Source organism: Nerophis ophidion, linkage group LG10 (assembly GCF_033978795.1).
Source record: "Nerophis ophidion isolate RoL-2023_Sa linkage group LG10, RoL_Noph_v1.0, whole genome shotgun sequence".
Classification (NCBI taxonomy): Eukaryota; Metazoa; Chordata; class Actinopteri; order Syngnathiformes; family Syngnathidae; genus Nerophis; species Nerophis ophidion.
This window is the reverse complement of record NC_084620.1, coordinates 19615622-19632183: the sequence shown is the minus strand read 5'-3', so window position 1 is coordinate 19632183 and position 16562 is coordinate 19615622. Positions and strand designations below refer to the sequence as shown.

The 16562-nt window shown below is 41.4% G+C and overlaps 1 protein-coding gene across 3 annotated transcripts in view; it reads left to right on the top strand.

Moving 5' to 3' along the window:
- dock11 (dedicator of cytokinesis 11) overlaps nucleotides 1–16562 on the top strand; it is a 61538-nt gene that overhangs the window by 1277 nt on the left and 43699 nt on the right. For all 3 annotated transcript variants that reach the window (XM_061912767.1, XM_061912765.1, XM_061912764.1), the window contains exons 2-10: nucleotides 6659–6775; nucleotides 7753–7842; nucleotides 8189–8271; nucleotides 12342–12408; nucleotides 13435–13530; nucleotides 13615–13749; nucleotides 15735–15918; nucleotides 15989–16068; nucleotides 16451–16534. In XM_061912767.1, the coding sequence (XP_061768751.1) occupies nucleotides 6659–6775; nucleotides 7753–7842; nucleotides 8189–8271; nucleotides 12342–12408; nucleotides 13435–13530; nucleotides 13615–13749; nucleotides 15735–15918; nucleotides 15989–16068; nucleotides 16451–16534 (936 nt within the window). The remainder of the gene's footprint in view (nucleotides 1–6658; nucleotides 6776–7752; nucleotides 7843–8188; nucleotides 8272–12341; nucleotides 12409–13434; nucleotides 13531–13614; nucleotides 13750–15734; nucleotides 15919–15988; nucleotides 16069–16450; nucleotides 16535–16562) is intronic.

The window sequence follows — 16562 nt, the reverse complement described above, 5'->3', positions numbered from 1 at the left end:
TGCAGGCCTTTGAGACACTAGTGATTTAGGGCTATATAAGTAAACATTGATTGATTGATTAAATTTGCAAACTGCGGTTGCGCATTTTGCAAATTGCGCGCCATTGGTATTGTGCTTACAACACATGCCCTTCATTTTGTTGCTGTTTTAGCAGCTCCATAGCTGAGTGCAGTCATGAGAGGATTAGGCACAGTGGTTTGAGGCGAAAAAAGGCACCAGAGAACCCTGCTGACACAGCATTGTGGCCGTGTGGATTTATTTTTCCACCGTGTCAAAAGCACCACATGACATGTTTGACATTCTTAGTGGCTTGAAAGTGCACCTTCTTGTTTTCTGCTCTTTCTTGTGTTGTATGTAGATGACCAGATGGGGACAAATTAAGATTTCAAGTTTCAAAGTGACCACTTAGAAGAGTGTAATGATTGTGTCATAAAACGTTGAATTGTTTGTTGCTGGTTTCCCTCTTAAGCTGCTTGACAAGAGTTAGTTTACTTTGAAAGGCACAGTCTAGGGAATTCCTTCAAGAATGTGTGCAGACGTACTTCCTGTGACTTGTGTGTTAATCCTTGTCCTTTTGTGTACCGCTGCTTTACTCGAATGCGCCAGTTGCATGTCTAGGCCTTGGATTTACTAGCATATTTGCAGTTGAATTTTGTAAAGCATGAACGCATGAACAGCTGCTGAAAAGACAAATAGGGCTTTTTCTGCAAATGTGTTGCTTAGATACTGACACCCTGAGGAGCACCTAATAGTGGGGATGGAGTTAACCTGCTGATGAAGTCCACATGTTGTCGCCTGCACATGTGGCGTGTGCTTCTGGAAATCTCACTAACATCATCATCTAAACTCTGCAGAGTTGTTAGTATTATTACATAGCTTGTTTTAGTCTTTTGGAGGACAGAGTGTGATGTCCATTGCAGGCTCAGTCTGACCCACATTGTGTTCTGAAGCCCCCTGTGTGTGTTTATACGTTTACAGAAAAGCAGAAGTTTCTTCTCTTTGCCCTCACCCCTCCTCTGTCGTAACATGATCCGGCTTGCTGGTGCTACTCAAAGCTGGCTGATGACTTGCTGCGCTGCGGTTGAGCTTGTTGCACATGACAGGAAGCACAACTGCCGCTTTTGGGCCTACAAACACGCGCGCCGTCCACAAGATATTTTAGATGTTGCTCACATGTGGCCGATGGTATTCGGGTTTCACAGTAGATGGGCCGTCCACACTGATGGTGGAAAAATATGCAAGGGGAGTTTTGGCACTTATTGTAGTTTAAAGGTTACAGGTTAGTTAATTTTGGGTACAGTAAGAGAACAAAATGTAAAACGTAATGGCTGACGTTCCAACTTATAGCTGCGTTCCCCAGCTTTACTGAACAATGTGGAGAAGGGTTGCGCAATATGGACAATGTAAATTTGGTGAACGATAGAATTTTTATACTATCTTCATATCGTGATGCATGTTGATGACACATTCTAGCTGTGTCCCTCATATTTGACAGCGACAAACGAACTAAGGCGTCCATCCATCCATTTTTCTACCGCTTATTCCCTTTTGGGGTCACGGGGGGCGTTGGTGCCGATCTCAGCTACAATCGGCCGGAAGGCGGGGTACACTCTGGACAAGTCGCCCTCATCACAGGGCCAACACAGATAGACAGACAACAACTTACACTCAAATTCACACACTAGGGCCAATTTAGCGTTGTCCATCAACCTATCCCCAAGTGCATGTCTTTTGGAAGTGGGAGGAAGCTGGAGTACCCAGAGGGAACCCTCGCAATCACGGGGAGGACATGCAAACTCCACACAGAAAGATTCCAAGCCCGGGATTGAACCCAGGATTTTTTTTATTTTATTTAGCCTTTATTAAACCAGGTAAAATCCCATTGAGATCAAAGATCTCTTTTCCAAGGGAGACCTGTCCAAGAGGGCAGCAGCAAGGTTACAATAAAAACAGTAAACAACACATAAAACATCAAATTTACAACATTACAACTTGCTCACATCACACATGTGCATACAGACAAGGTAGACTGCAATCCTTTCACAGAAGCTTTAAACTCATTTAATGTAACAAGGGTTTGAAGTTGAATATTCGATTGTAGGTTATTCCAAGCCTTCGGTGCTGAAAACCTAAATGCTTTCTTGCCCAGTTCAGTTCTTACTTTGGGGATGACAAATTGAAGAACATTCATTGAACGCTGATTGTGACTTCCTTGTTTTTTTATTAAAAGACAAGATAGATAAGATGGAGTGATACAAAGAATGGTTTTGTAGATGAAAACATACCAATGATTGAGGCGTCGAGAACATAAAAATGTCCAGTTAACCATTGAGTATAAGACACAATGGTGAGTAAGGGGAGTGCAGTTGGTGATGAATCTCAGTGCCCCGTGGTACACACTATCCAGCTTGTGTAGACAACCAGCAGTAGCATTATTGTACAACACATCTCTATAGTCAATAACAGGTAAAAAGGTTGTTTCCACCAATTTCTGTTTCACAGTAAAAGAAAAGCAAGACTTGTTTCTATAATAAAATTCCAGTAAACGTTTCAGTTTTTTTTTACAACATACTGAATGTGCTCCTTAAAACTCAAGTGGTCATCCATTAAAATCCCAAATATTTAAAAGAAGATACTAACATAATTTGTTGCCCATTTCTCGTTAGGACCTGAGAACTACTCAGGACCTTGGTATTGTGAGGCAGACGCACTAACCCCTCTTCCAACATGCTGCCCCGGACTAAGGCGTCCTCAATGCAATTTAGAATCCTCGTTAATGAGCCGGCAACTAATGCGTCTCAACGCTGAAACTTCTAAATCAGTAATCCTCGCTTCCATGGTGGGAAATAAACTGTTTTTTTACATGGAACATTATCACTGGGGGACAAGTCATTGCTATGCATGCTACTTTACACTGCATAGGAGGATACAAAAAAGCATAGCTAACCGCTCAGCTAAAGCTCTTTAATATCAATGGGGTGGTGGAACGATACAAATATCAACAACGATACCAAGTTTAGTATTAGATCAATGTTTTTTAATGTCCAAAAATATTTTTAATTTTTTACAAACTCAGGAAATAACAGCCAATGGAAGTTTTTGCTTATGTGTAGTTATTTTGCACTATTGACTATATTATAAGTGTATGTAAAAAGGGATTAAGGATATAATTCAAGTTATAATATTAATTTATATTGTTACACTGCCATTTTGTGTTTTTGTTGAATTTCAGTTGTGATCAGAAATGTTATCCTGAAAATTTTAATTATAAACTTTGGTCTGAGCAATACTGCCCCTCTAACTACTTGGTATTTGATTGAGACAAAAGATTCTCCTATCCTCCAAAACTGATTTAAAGTATCCAAACAACCGAAGAACAAGTGCTTATTACATTTTAACAGAAGTGTTAATAGAAAAATGTAACAGTAGAAAGTAACCAGACAGTAACAGTAAATTAGCAAGTACCGTAAATTAATATTTAATACCTGTATCGTTACATCAGTGCTAATTTTGTTGACTAATAATTTTCATCTTAGTTATCTTCAACCTTTGTCCCTTTGAATATAATAAGTCGATAACTAATAAAAACAAATGCGAAATGACTAAGACAAAGACAAAATCAACTAACATTTTAGTCAAATAAAAAAAAACGAGACAAATACTGACCGGTACAAAATCCAAATATATTTAATAATGTCTTCTACATGAGTGCTATGTTTGCACACCTTTGCTGGCTGTGCTTTTTAAGTTATTAAACATGGAATGTTTTAGGAAACATGGTTGTTGCTCTGACATAATATTAACGTCACAGTTGCAGAGGAGCTCAGAACACAGCAAAGAACAGCAAACAATGTAAATACACTGTATTTTCTACTCTTATGTGACAATTAAATGTGACTGTACAGAAAATCATGACAAAATGGTTAACAGATCATGATTACTTGTCACAACTGTTAAAGATGACAGCTTTTTTTTCCAAATGGTGCAGATATTGATCAAAAGCAGACTGTTTCGAAGAAAACTAAAATACACTATCTTATAAACATCTTTATGAAGCGGAACTACAAAAAAATACTTGAAAGATATTTGACTTTAAATGTGGAGCAAAAAATCTCCAACTGCATAATTCCTTTCATCTTAAACAAATTATCTGCATAAAAAAGGTGCTTTAAACGAAACTTCAAAGATTTTTTTATAATTTCCGATTGTCAGTTGACTAAATTTATTAAATTTTAGCTGACTAAAATGGTTTTAAATATCATAGACTAAAACCAACTCAATTGACATGGCTAAAATTTGACAAAATAAAATAAATGTTTATCAAAAGACTAACTAAAAATACATTTAAACTTTCCTTCAAAATGAACACTGCGTTACACCCCTATTAGATACCCATGAAGGAGGTGTCTCTCCCAGTGATTTAGTGGTGGACTGCACAGGCTGCATGTTGACGCGGGTTAAACCTGGTTTAAAGTCACAGAACTTTAAGGTGCTCTTAGTGTTTTAAGCTATAGAGGATGACTTCACAGGAAGCGTTCATCTTGATTAGACAACCTTAAAAAATGGCATTTCCATTGAGTTTGCTCTGAGGTTTTCCATGTGTTTCTGTTCGGCATTACACATTTTGGAGTTAGTCCCCTTTAAAAACATCTTTTGGGTCAGATCAGTGTCAGATGTTGTTTTTAAAGGTGGATGTAATATTCTTTGCTTTGTTGGTCTTCAGTATGCATCATAACCCAACAGGCTTGTCGGATTTAGCACATCAGTGGTTCTCAAACTTTTTTCACCCAATACCACCTCAGAAAACCTTTGTCTCATCAAGTATCATCATAATGACCCACAGTAAAATATAGATGCATAGTATGCCTAAATATTAATTACAAAAACCCCGTTTCCATATGAGTTGGGAAATTTTATCGGATGTAAATATAAACGGAATAAAATTATTTGCAATTCATTTTCAACCCATATTCAGTTGAATGCACTACAAAGACAACATATTTGACGTTCAAACTGATAAACCTTTTTTTTTTTTTGCAAATAAGCATTAACTTTCAAATTTGATGCCAGCAACACGTGACAAAGAAGTTGGGAAAGGTGGCAATAAATACTAATTAGGTTGAGGAATGCTCATCAAACACTTATTTGGAACATCCCACAGGTGTGCAGACTAATTGGGAACAGGTGGGTGCCATTATTGGGTATAAAAGCAGCTTCCATGAAATGCTAAGTAATTCACGAACAAGGATGGGGCGAGGGTCACCACTTTGTAAGCAAATTGTTGAACAGTTTTAGAACAACATTTCTCAACAAGCTTTTGCAAGGAATTTAGGGATTCTACCTTCTACGGTACGTAAAATCATCAAAAGGTTCAGAGAATCTGGAGAAATCACTGCACGTAAGCGAGGATATTATGGACCTTTGTTCCCCCTGGCGGTACTGCAACAAAAACCGACATTAGTGTGAAAAGAATATCACCACATGGGCTCAGGAACACTTCATAGAACCACTGTCAGCAACTACAGTTGGTCGCTACATCTGTAAGGGAAAGTAAAACTCTACTATGCAAAGCAAAAGCCATTTATCAACAACACCCAGGAACACCGCCGGCTTCGCTGGGCCCGAGCTAATCTAAGATGGACTGATGCAAAGTGGAAAGGTGTTCTGTGGTCTGACGAGTCCACATTTCAAATTATATTTGGAAACAGTGGACGTGGTGTTCTCCGGAACAAAGAGGAAAATAACCATCCGGATTGTTATAGGCGCAAAGTTCAAAAGCCAGCATGTGTGATGGTATGGGGGTGTATTAGTGCCCAAGGCATGGGTAACTTACACATCTGGGAAGGCACCATTAATGCTGAATGGTCCATACAGGTTTTGGAGCAACATATGTTGTCATCCAAGCAACGTAATCATGGATGCCCCTGCTTATTTCAGCAAAACAATGCCAAGCCACGTGTTACAACAGCGTGGCTTCATAGTAAAAGAGTGTGGGTACTTTCCTGGCCCACCTGCAGTCCAGACATGTCTCCGATGGATAATGTGTGGCGCATTATGAAGCGTAAAATACGACGACAAGACCCCGGACTGTTGAACAACTTAAACTGCACATCAAGCAAGAATGGTAAAGAATTCCACTTTCAAAGCTTCAACAATTAGTTTCCTCAGTTCCCAAACGTTTATTGAGTGTTGTTAAAAGAAAAGGTGATGTAACACAGATGTGAACATGCCCTTTCCCAACTACTTTGGCACGTGTTGCAGCCATGAAATTCTAAGTTAATTATTATTTGCAAAAATATAACAAAGTTTGAGTTTGAACATCAAATATCTTGTCTTTGTGTTGCATTCAATTGAATATGGGTTGAAAAGAATTTGCAAATCATTTTATTCCGTTTATATTTACATCCAACACAATTTCCCAACTCATATGGAAACGGGGTTTGTAAAAACAAGGCAGAGATTTTATGTCACAAGTGTGTTTAATATTGTTGGCCCCTGGAACATTACACACAGTTTGAATGGTAACACTGTGTTTGGATATTTAATGTTGTGATTATTTGGCATTACACTAGATGGAGCTCACTTACCACAGTTTAAGAATCAGTGGTATACACACTAAAAGTAGCATGGTTTATCCCCCCCTCATCTCTTTCCTCAGGAGCAGCCCAAGATCATCGAACCTCTGGACTACGAAGCGGTGGTGTTCCAGAGAAAGGCTCAGATCCACAGTGACCCCCAGCGAGACCTGCTGCTCTGTCCGGTCGACGATGTTTCGGTGACGTTTTGTTTTCTACGATCTTGTTTTGGTTGTATTCATGTTGTTAATTGTTGGTATCTGGGAGGGATAATGATAATACATGTAATGTATTTACCTGAGCATAAAACTGTATTTACCAATATTTGTTTCCCCCTTTAACAGTCAGAAAAAGACGGGTCAACCTTTATTTTTGGTCTTGAGGTTTATGCACACGAACCAACAGGCCCTTGCTGCGTTGCATTCTGGCATCCATTGTAGAAGGTTTTGTGATCAAAATTATCACGGTTGTCAGGGTTACCATGGTATTGTTGAATGTGCTCCCTAGCTATTAGTTGATACTAGCGAGTAAGACCAGATGTTTTGGGCGGATCTTACGGGGTTACATGTGACATTTGCTATGCCAACTAATGGCGTGCAGACTTGTTTTTGCTTGTAATTTAAAGCATAACAATTAGCTGAGACACAGCTCTTATCTCAAAACACTCTTAAGTTGAGGTACTATTGTAATATTATACAATTGTATGGCTTAAATGGCTTAAATTCTGTCTAAGAGTATATTTAAAAAAAAAAAAAGTATTTTGTAAAAGACTTGTCCTAAATTTATAGCCATTGAATAATGAGGGATGTGTTGATTGGTAACACAGACTGACGCTACCTTAATTTGTAGTGAAAAAAAAACCTGGATACATTTGCTTTACATAACATTATATTTGGCTGCATATGAATGCAAAATGAATGTTTTCCCTTAAAGCAAAGTGTTTTGCATCCGCTCTTTAGTACTGTGAAAGTATTCTTCCTTACACCACTGGAATGCTCTGCTTCAAACATACAGTTTTATTTTTTCACAGTTTTGACCAAGCATCCCAGCCAGACACCTCTGCTCTGAACACATGTGGTTGTATTTACTCAGAGGAGGACAATGCTGTGACAGCTCATATGTTTCTCCCTTCTATTTTCCACTCACTCATCATGCGCGCGCATGTGTGCACGTGTAGGAGTCCCATGTATCCCGGCAGAGAAGAACTGTGGTTCCCTCTGTGCCACAGAATGCTGAGCGGGATGCCAGGAGCCTGTTTGCCAAAGAGGTACTAACTCAGAAAATGTGTGATAATTAAAAATCATCAAGTGGAGGTTAATGGAGCTTTTGGCTTTACATGTCAATGTAATTGATGATTTTAAGATACTGTATGTGGTGAACATAATGGATTTGAGTACCCATGTCTTCTGCTAAAAAACATTAAATCTAGCCTAGTTGATCTTTCTTTTCTAAACTGAATAAAAGCAATGTGTGCAAGGAAATCCTCTGGTCAGAAAAATGTTGGATTCAATGTTTCAGAAACAAACTGTGTCCAGGCCTGTGACTCACAGTCAGAGGACTGCAATTTGAACAGACCTTGTTATTAAAGTCTGTTTGTTTTGTGTGTCTGGCAGTGCATCAAGATGTATAACACTGACTGGCACATCATCAACTACAAATATGAGCCTTATTCTGGCGACTTCCGCATGTTACCGAGGTAAGTTAGGACGGAAGTTGTTTATTATTTGGGTTGTAATTTGCAGTGGAGTTGAACTGCACTGCTGAGAGCTATTTGACTTCATTTACCACTCTTTTTTTGTCTCATCATTTACCATGTTCATGCAGCCAAATGAAGTCATCCAATTATTAAAAACAGCTCTCAGTGTAAAACTATGATTACTCCATCTGCAGGAATAATCAAATTTTTTTTTCTTTAACATTTATTTACTTAAAGTCCCATTAAGATTTAAGTTGAATGAATACCTCTGGGTTTTAGAACATTATATACTCTATGTACTAGGAGTGTCAAGGTCCACCATAATTAGGATTTGGTAAGTACCTGTTTTTTTAGGTCACAGTTTGGTTAATTTTGGGTATTGTAAGGGAACAAAATGCGACACAAAACTGCTTAGCTTTTGTGTAAATATAAATTCTTTTAAAAATGAAACAAATGTCAAACTGTTGTCAGGTAATTCCCCAATTCTACAAACCCCGTTTCCCCTGGACGACCGGTGCAATGGAGGTCAAGTGAATCTAGTTAATAGTGTGAGTGTCTAGTCCATTGTGGAGCCAGCCAGTGTTCTCCATGGACCGCCCCCTTGTCGTGGTGGAGAGCCTTGCATGTTCCAATGAACCTAAGAGCGATGCCGTTGGGAGCTTCTGCTCCTGGTAGGTTTAACCATGGCGGTAAGGTCAAGGGGGAGGTTCCAGACAAAGTGCGGTCCAAAGACCTCAACAGTGGAAGTGGAGGAGGATGACAATGCATGTCTCAACGGCACTGAAGGCAGATGAAGGCTGCAACAGAGGGTGGTCTCCAGTCGTCATGGCTCCATGCCACTGGATCAAGGCCCCTCTCTGCCAAGGACCGTGTGGTGGCTGCAGGCGCATCAGTCTCCCCACGTTAAAAGACATCACTCGTAGACGTCCTCCCGAATGGGAACCCATCCATTTTACATCCCAGATACTTCAAAGTCCTTTGGCAACCGGGAAGTGGTAACAAGGTCAGGACAGTGAAGTCTGGCAGTCCCTAGCCACAACTTGGTACACAGGCGGTGGGTGTTAGATTCAGTTGTTAACCTCATGGACTGAGGCAGAAGAGCTTCTCAGCAGCTGGACCCATGACTGAGCAGCCCTATTCAGGATCCACTCTGCTCACCCCAGTGGGGAAGAGGGTTAGAAAAGGTACCCTAAAAATAGCCTGCCTCGCAACATCATGTCTGGAATACCGCATCCAGAGAGATCACCACCACGTGGTCAGAACCAAAGAAAACACAAACTACACATTGGAGCCTGGAACGTGCAAACCCTCACGGACAGCCAAGATAGCGATCGACCTGAAAGGCGAACTGCCATCATCTCCAGAGAGCTAAGGAAGTTCCAGATCGACATTGCAGCACTCTCCGAGACCCGACTGGCCGACGAAGGGCAGCTAAAGGAAGAAAAAGGCGGATATACTTTATTTTGGAAAGGAAAGCCTGCAAATGAGCCACGAATCCACGGTTTGGGTTTCTGTCTCATCAACCACCCCCCTGTGCGCATAAACGAGCGCCTAATGACCTTACGCCTTATGCTTGCTAGCAGTCATACGGCCACGGTCGTTAGTGCCTATGCACCAACCCTTGATGCACAGGATGAAGTTAAGGAGGCCTTTTATGCTGACCTGGACAAAGTTCTATCTGAAGTCCCCAAGTAGGACAAGTTAATCCTGCTCGGAGACTTCCATGCCAGAGTGGGACGAAACCACCACCTATGGAGGGGTACGCTGGGGCAAGAAGGGGTAGGAAATACAAACTCTAATGGTACACTACTGCTAACTAAGTGCTCGGAGCACAACCTGGTCATCACCAACACACTTTTCCGTCAGAAAACCAAGTTCAAAACATCATGGATGCACCCTCGCTCCAAACTGTGGCATCTCATTAATTACGTCATTGTCCGCTCTAGAGACCGTCGCGACGTCCTAAACACCAGGACAAATGACCAGTTCAAACGACAGCTGGACCGACCACCGCCTCATTCGCTCCATCAGGTCCATCCGCTTAATGCAGAAAAGATGGATGCAGAAAGACAGTGCCGGCCAAGAATTAACATCGAGCTGTTGAGTGACACCACCTACCAACAACAGCTGCAGGAGGCCTTTAGCGCAGCGTTGCCCAAACAGTACCCAGAGGATACGGAAACACACTGGAGCACACTTTCGACTGCCATAATGAAATCCTGCAAAAATATCCTTGGTCTCAAAAAGCGGAGACATCAAGACTGGTTTGATGAGAACGACACTGAGATCCAGCAATTAATTGACAACAAGTGGCAAGCTTTCATCACTTGGCAAAACGACATCCACTGCAAAGTGAAAAGAGTAGCCCACGCCAAAGCGAAGGCAGCTGTCCAAACACAAGTTAGGAAACTGAAGAACCAGTGGTGGACAAAGAAGGCTCTGGAGATCGAGCAGCTTGCTGACTCCGGAGACACGAGAGGCTTCTTCGATGCTACAAGAGCGGTGTATGGTCCCAGCCACCGCTGGCTAACCCCCCTTCGCTCAAAAGATGGTCTGCTGCTGCTGAAGGACAAGGACGCAATTTCAAACAGGTGGAAAGAACACTATGAGGACCTCTTAAACAGGGACACTATACCTGAGATGGAGGCTCTTGACCAACTCCCACAACAACCCACATATGAAAGCATGGGAGAACCACCTACCTTGGATGAGCTGCAGGATGCCATTGGGAAGATGAGGAACAACAAGGCTGCTTGGCCTGACAGCATTCCAGCAGAGGTCCTGAAGAAAGGCGGACCCGATGTTAATAAATGTGAAATTTTGGTCAGGAGAATATTGTTAGATTTTGACTCAAAATAGCAGGAAATGCATCCTAAACTAACATAGATTTAAAAAAAATTCTGGGGGGGCATGCCCCCAGACCCCCTTAGCAGGCGAGTGCACCATGTGCACTCGGGTGGGGCCGCTGTGCGGCCTTCCGCAAAGCGGTGTTTTAGGATTAAAACATTTTCAGCTGATTTTGTAAATCTTCATTCCCATCCTTGCAAAGTGTCGCATAGACCTTTAGTCTTGGGAAGTCAAGGCAACAGACAGGACGATGTGGAGAAACCTTGTCCGTGAGGGTGCCGCGCAATATAATGACGACTTCCGCCATGCTGCACAAGACAAGCGCAGACTAAGAAAAGAGAGAGCATCCACCAAACAGGCCCTACCCAAACCCACCCCCACCACATTCCCTTGTCCACATTGCCCCAGAATAATCGGGGTCAGAATCGGCCTCCACGCCCACCTGAAGATCCACAAGGACCAGGAATGAGGACAGTCATACGCAACCACGGGTGACCGCCGATGATGAGTGGGGCCAGCAGGGGATCATCTTGAGTGCAGACAAGTCAGCAGGGTGTTGTCCCCAACTTATAATAATTTATGTTGAACATATTTTTACCTACAGTGTATTGGATTTGTTTTTGCATTTTTATTGCACAAACCCTTTAGGTTTTTTGTTCTGTCCAGTTTAATTTAACATTTTTTGTTATATTTTAAAAATAGTAAAGCGATTTACACAAAAGCTATTTGTTCCTTTATACTTTTTGTTTTGAATCCCTTATACTTTCCAAAATTAACCAAACCGTGGCCAGTATGTATCAAACTGTGATCATGGTGTATCGTTACACCCTTATTACTGAACAATACCAGCACACTGGTTTCATACTGTCCACTTTCTCTGTTAAAATCTCCAAACAGAAGATTTTAACAGAAGAAGGTTTTCAAGCTCTGGCTTCTTCTTAGCACTATCAGTATAGCCGAAGGCTGGCCTGCATTGGTTTTGTTTACGGAGTAGACGCAGACATGACTATGGACAGTTACAGTTACTGTCCCTCAACTCATGTTCTGTAGAATAAATTGGCTACAAATACATGTAGGATTACTCTTTTATTACATATTATTGTACGTTAATGCTACCAAAACTTATAGTCGATACACAATTGAGCAGACTGCACAGCGGGAGAAAGCAATTATTTGTGGATGCCTGCTGAGCAACTCTCTTTGTCTCCCTTGTCTTTCTGAAGCAAAGGCCTCAAGGCGGACAAGCTGGCTGCTCATGTGTTCGAGGTCGATGAAGAAGCCAAAGATGAGGTGAGACAGGGTTAGCTCGAATTGGATGGCGGCTATCCACTTATTTGATTTCAACCACCTTTCATTCATCATGTTCTGCATACCCTGAATTACACCCACTGTTGAGTGGCCCGTTGAGTCTAGCCAGCAATGTCGTCAGACAGGCCAGTAAAAAACCATAAGCCCTACATAAATGTTCCATAAATAGATCCTATTGATCCTCCTCCCTCTTGCTCTCAGGCCGGATGCGTATGGATCGAGGCCGAGAAAGGGTTTAACTACGGAAAACAAATATGACTCTGTCACCGTGCAGATGGCTCGATTGCTTCTTGAAAGTGCATCATTGTTGCAGTTTTACCTCCTGACTTGAGCTATGTTTTTTTAATATTGGAACACATAAACAAGGGGGAAAATAAAAAGCACAATGGACATACCTACACCTTATAGGAAGATTCAGAATATTTTATGTAAAAACACAATTACAGTCGCATTGAAGCTCACCAGAGTGTTTGACTGTACCTAATGTAATGGCCAGTTGCACAATGGCCAGGTCTGCCAAATTTGCAGAAACGTGTTCAGGGATTTACTGACAGCAGATGAAAATACTGTAATAATATGACACTTTATAGGAAATACTATTAATCCTTTGTATACAGTATAACCCTGTATGTATCTCTATAGGCCCATGACAGTGAATCATTACTATGTTATAGGAGGCGTGCACCAATAGGTGAGAAATGCAGGGCTATCAATAGAAAGTAGACTTTAGTGATGTCTTTAATGCAAGAATAGAGAAGAACAGCCAACCAATGAGATTACAGGGAGAGGTTGGAGAGGGTGATATGTAAAAGGACAGGAAAACCACTTGAATGTGATTAGGCCCGTCTCTCTCGCTGACGTGCATGTGCACACACACACACAGACACAGGCACGCACGCACGCACACACACACACACACACATTGTAATTGACTGAATACATTACTTGGGATGAGAAGCAGCTGTGACATCCCTGACGCTGCAATCATGATGTGTTTGTGTGTTACAGGACACGGCGTCACTTTGCTCGCAGAGAGGCGGCATCATGAAGCAGGGGTGGCTTCAGAAAGCCAACATCAACAGCAGCCTTTCCGTCTCCATGAGGGTGAGTCATCTCGGTGGCACAAACAAACCGTCACAGAATGACACAAAACAATCAAGCTCTACACTGCAATCTTCTCCATTGCAGGTGTTCAAGAGGAGGTACTTTTTCCTGTCCCAGCTGCCAGATGGCTCCTACATCCTCAATTCCTACAAAGATGAGAAGCATTGCAAAGAAACCAAAGGCTCTATCTACTTGGATTCTTGCATTGACGTCACTCAGGTAGACTGTGCTGGAAAAATGCATTTTTTATGAAAATATAACTGCATCATCCCTCAATTGCTTATCGTTGGGGGTGTAATGGTACATGTATTTGTAATCGGGATTACCAACATCAGAGGAAGTACAGGAATGTAGGGAGGCTTTTGGTCCTGCCAGAGAAAAGCCAGTAATTGAAAATCCTCTTTCTCTTTCTTCTTTCTATCTCCCCTTGCCCTGGCCCGGCTACGCCAAACACTAAATATATCAATATACTAAAGTCAAATACAAATAGCGCAACAAGAAAAATATTCCACACGTCTCTTTCGTAAAGCAAACCTGTACAGCAGGTATGGGCATCTACTTAAACAACATGATTTGCCTGTGTCTGGACAGGACATATTGAAACAATGAGAAATAAAATCCTCTTCCTCCTGTTTGGGAGCACCTGACTTTACCTGTTAAATAAATAAATACATATTTGACAATTTTATTTATTGTAGAACTAACTGCTTGCGGTTATGTTTAATAAAAAACATAAAAGGTGTTTCCACAAAAGTTAAGCAGTGTTTTCTCTTACTGTATAACAGACTGAATTGGGGCCTTAAAACTGCAGTACATGCCGAACTCTGAAAATGGTGAACCGATACATCCCTAGACATTATGTTGTGTTCAATGAGCTCCCTTTGCTTTCATGTAATTGGCAAGCCCAACTGTAAAAAATAAATAAAAAGTTTTTTTTCCTATGTTCCTTTTTAATATTTCTTGAAGTTACTTTTTTTTTTCCCAAGAATTTGCTGGTTTGCACATTCCGCTCAGCTGTTTGCACATTCCGCTCAGCTCTGACCTGCCAGAAAGCTTTCTCTTTAATGAAGCTACTCACAAGATGAATGGGAGGAGTCTCATTCTGTCTAATGGCTTCAATGTGACAGCCTGTAGTTTATTTCTGCAGTATGCATCTGTCTATATTGTTTTATTGCTAAAGCTGCAATGGTATGCCATAATGATGGTTCGGTTCATACCTTGATTTTAATGTCATAGGTTGGTTCATCTTGGGAACAGTCAGGGAACTAAATGAAAACCGCTCCATCTTTTGTGTAAACAGCTTGGATTATGTTTTAACCTGCTAGCAGGTAATTCTCAAAAACGAAAAATAAATGTTGTTATACAAGGTATATATTTTGGAAAGTATAACAATGCAGACAAGTGAAACACTAACTGTTTAAAGTGCGGCATTAATAGTTCCAGCTTGCAGCCTCCTTCCCCCTTTCTACTGACCAATGGCGGCAAACTGCATTCATCTTGGAATGCTAAGTGTTCCCAATTAGTAGACTTTAACGATAGAAACGTTTTTTTGTTTTTTCAAGGGATTGCTTCCATTTGGCACTATTACCAGCCATAACTCCTGCTAGCCAAAGGCTGGACTGCACTGTTTATGTTTACCGAGTAGACGTATGGCTGTTGCACTTAAAGTGTAACGTGTCAAAAACCGGTACACATAATTAGGAATATATTTTTCAATTAGGTACCCCCTAGCAAGAGAAATTAATTTTTGTTTGGAAAAAAAAAGATTGTAGCTGAGATAGGCACCAGCGCCCCTAGCGACCCCAAAGGGAATAAGCGGTAGAAAATGGATGGATGGATGGATTGAAAAAAAGATGGAAAACGGCACTTCGCTATCCGATTGATTAATGTCCTAAACAGTGCTCATGTGCAGTGGTCCTGTTAGAAACATTTGGAAATATAAATGCACATAAAATAACTCAGATCTTAATGAATAGACTATTTTGTGCACATAAACTACTGCTCACTTTTGAGATTAATATAAACGTGTATTTTTAAATACAAATACCTATTTTTAACACTCTACATGCCTTCATGTACCGCAAGCAATATGCCTACTAGTACCTCCATTTGAGAACCACTGATTGTACTGTACCAAACCGTAGTGTTCTTCTAAAGTTCCCTTTCTGCCAATAAAAGTATGAAATGTCCTCCCCTCTTTTAAGAGCCCCAAAATGCGGCGTAACGGTTTTGAGCTGAAGATGCAAGACCGCTACAGCCACTTCCTGGCTGCTGACAGCGAAATTGAGATGGAGGATTGGGTGGCCACACTCAAACAGGCCCTGCAGAGCAGCAGTGAGGCCTGCCAGGAAAGGAGGAATGGGCCAGAGTCCCTGGATGGCTCTTTGGGTGAGAGGAACGAGCAAAAACAAATAATGCTATCTTTATTGATGCCCTACTGATGGTGCCGTCCAATCAGACGATGACATCACTGGCCAAGGGAAAAGTGAGAGCCTGCTGGAAGGTCTGGGCAGGAACCTACAACCTGAGCTCACAAAGGTACTGGTGTAAAATTAAACTTTTAATGGCATTTTGTTGACATGGACAAAGGTATAATGACCTACAAAAAGTGAAAATATGTAATCTAGGTATTTCATTTCAGTCTGTAGAGACCTATTGTCTATTAACTTTCAACAAAGCCTTCTGTGCACCGTGTTTGCCTTGGGCCACTCAAACTATACTTTGTACTCCCCTGATCAAAGACAAGCCCCGATAGACTACAAAATAAGGAGTGTAGGGAGGGGATTTGCTTTGACCTGAGGGTTGTAGTTGTTTGAAGCTCTTCTCACCGTGTATGCAAAATGTGAAAAAGGCTGGAAAATCACAACCACGAAAAATAAAGCCCCCAAAACCTGACCTTTGACACTATTTATGTGCTCAGTATGCCAGGGAGACAGACCAGCTCAATAAGATCAACCGGAACGAAGGCAGACAGAAGCTTTTCTCTCTGGACCCTGAGACGCAGGTAGGGGAGATGCACCTTCCACCGCTGG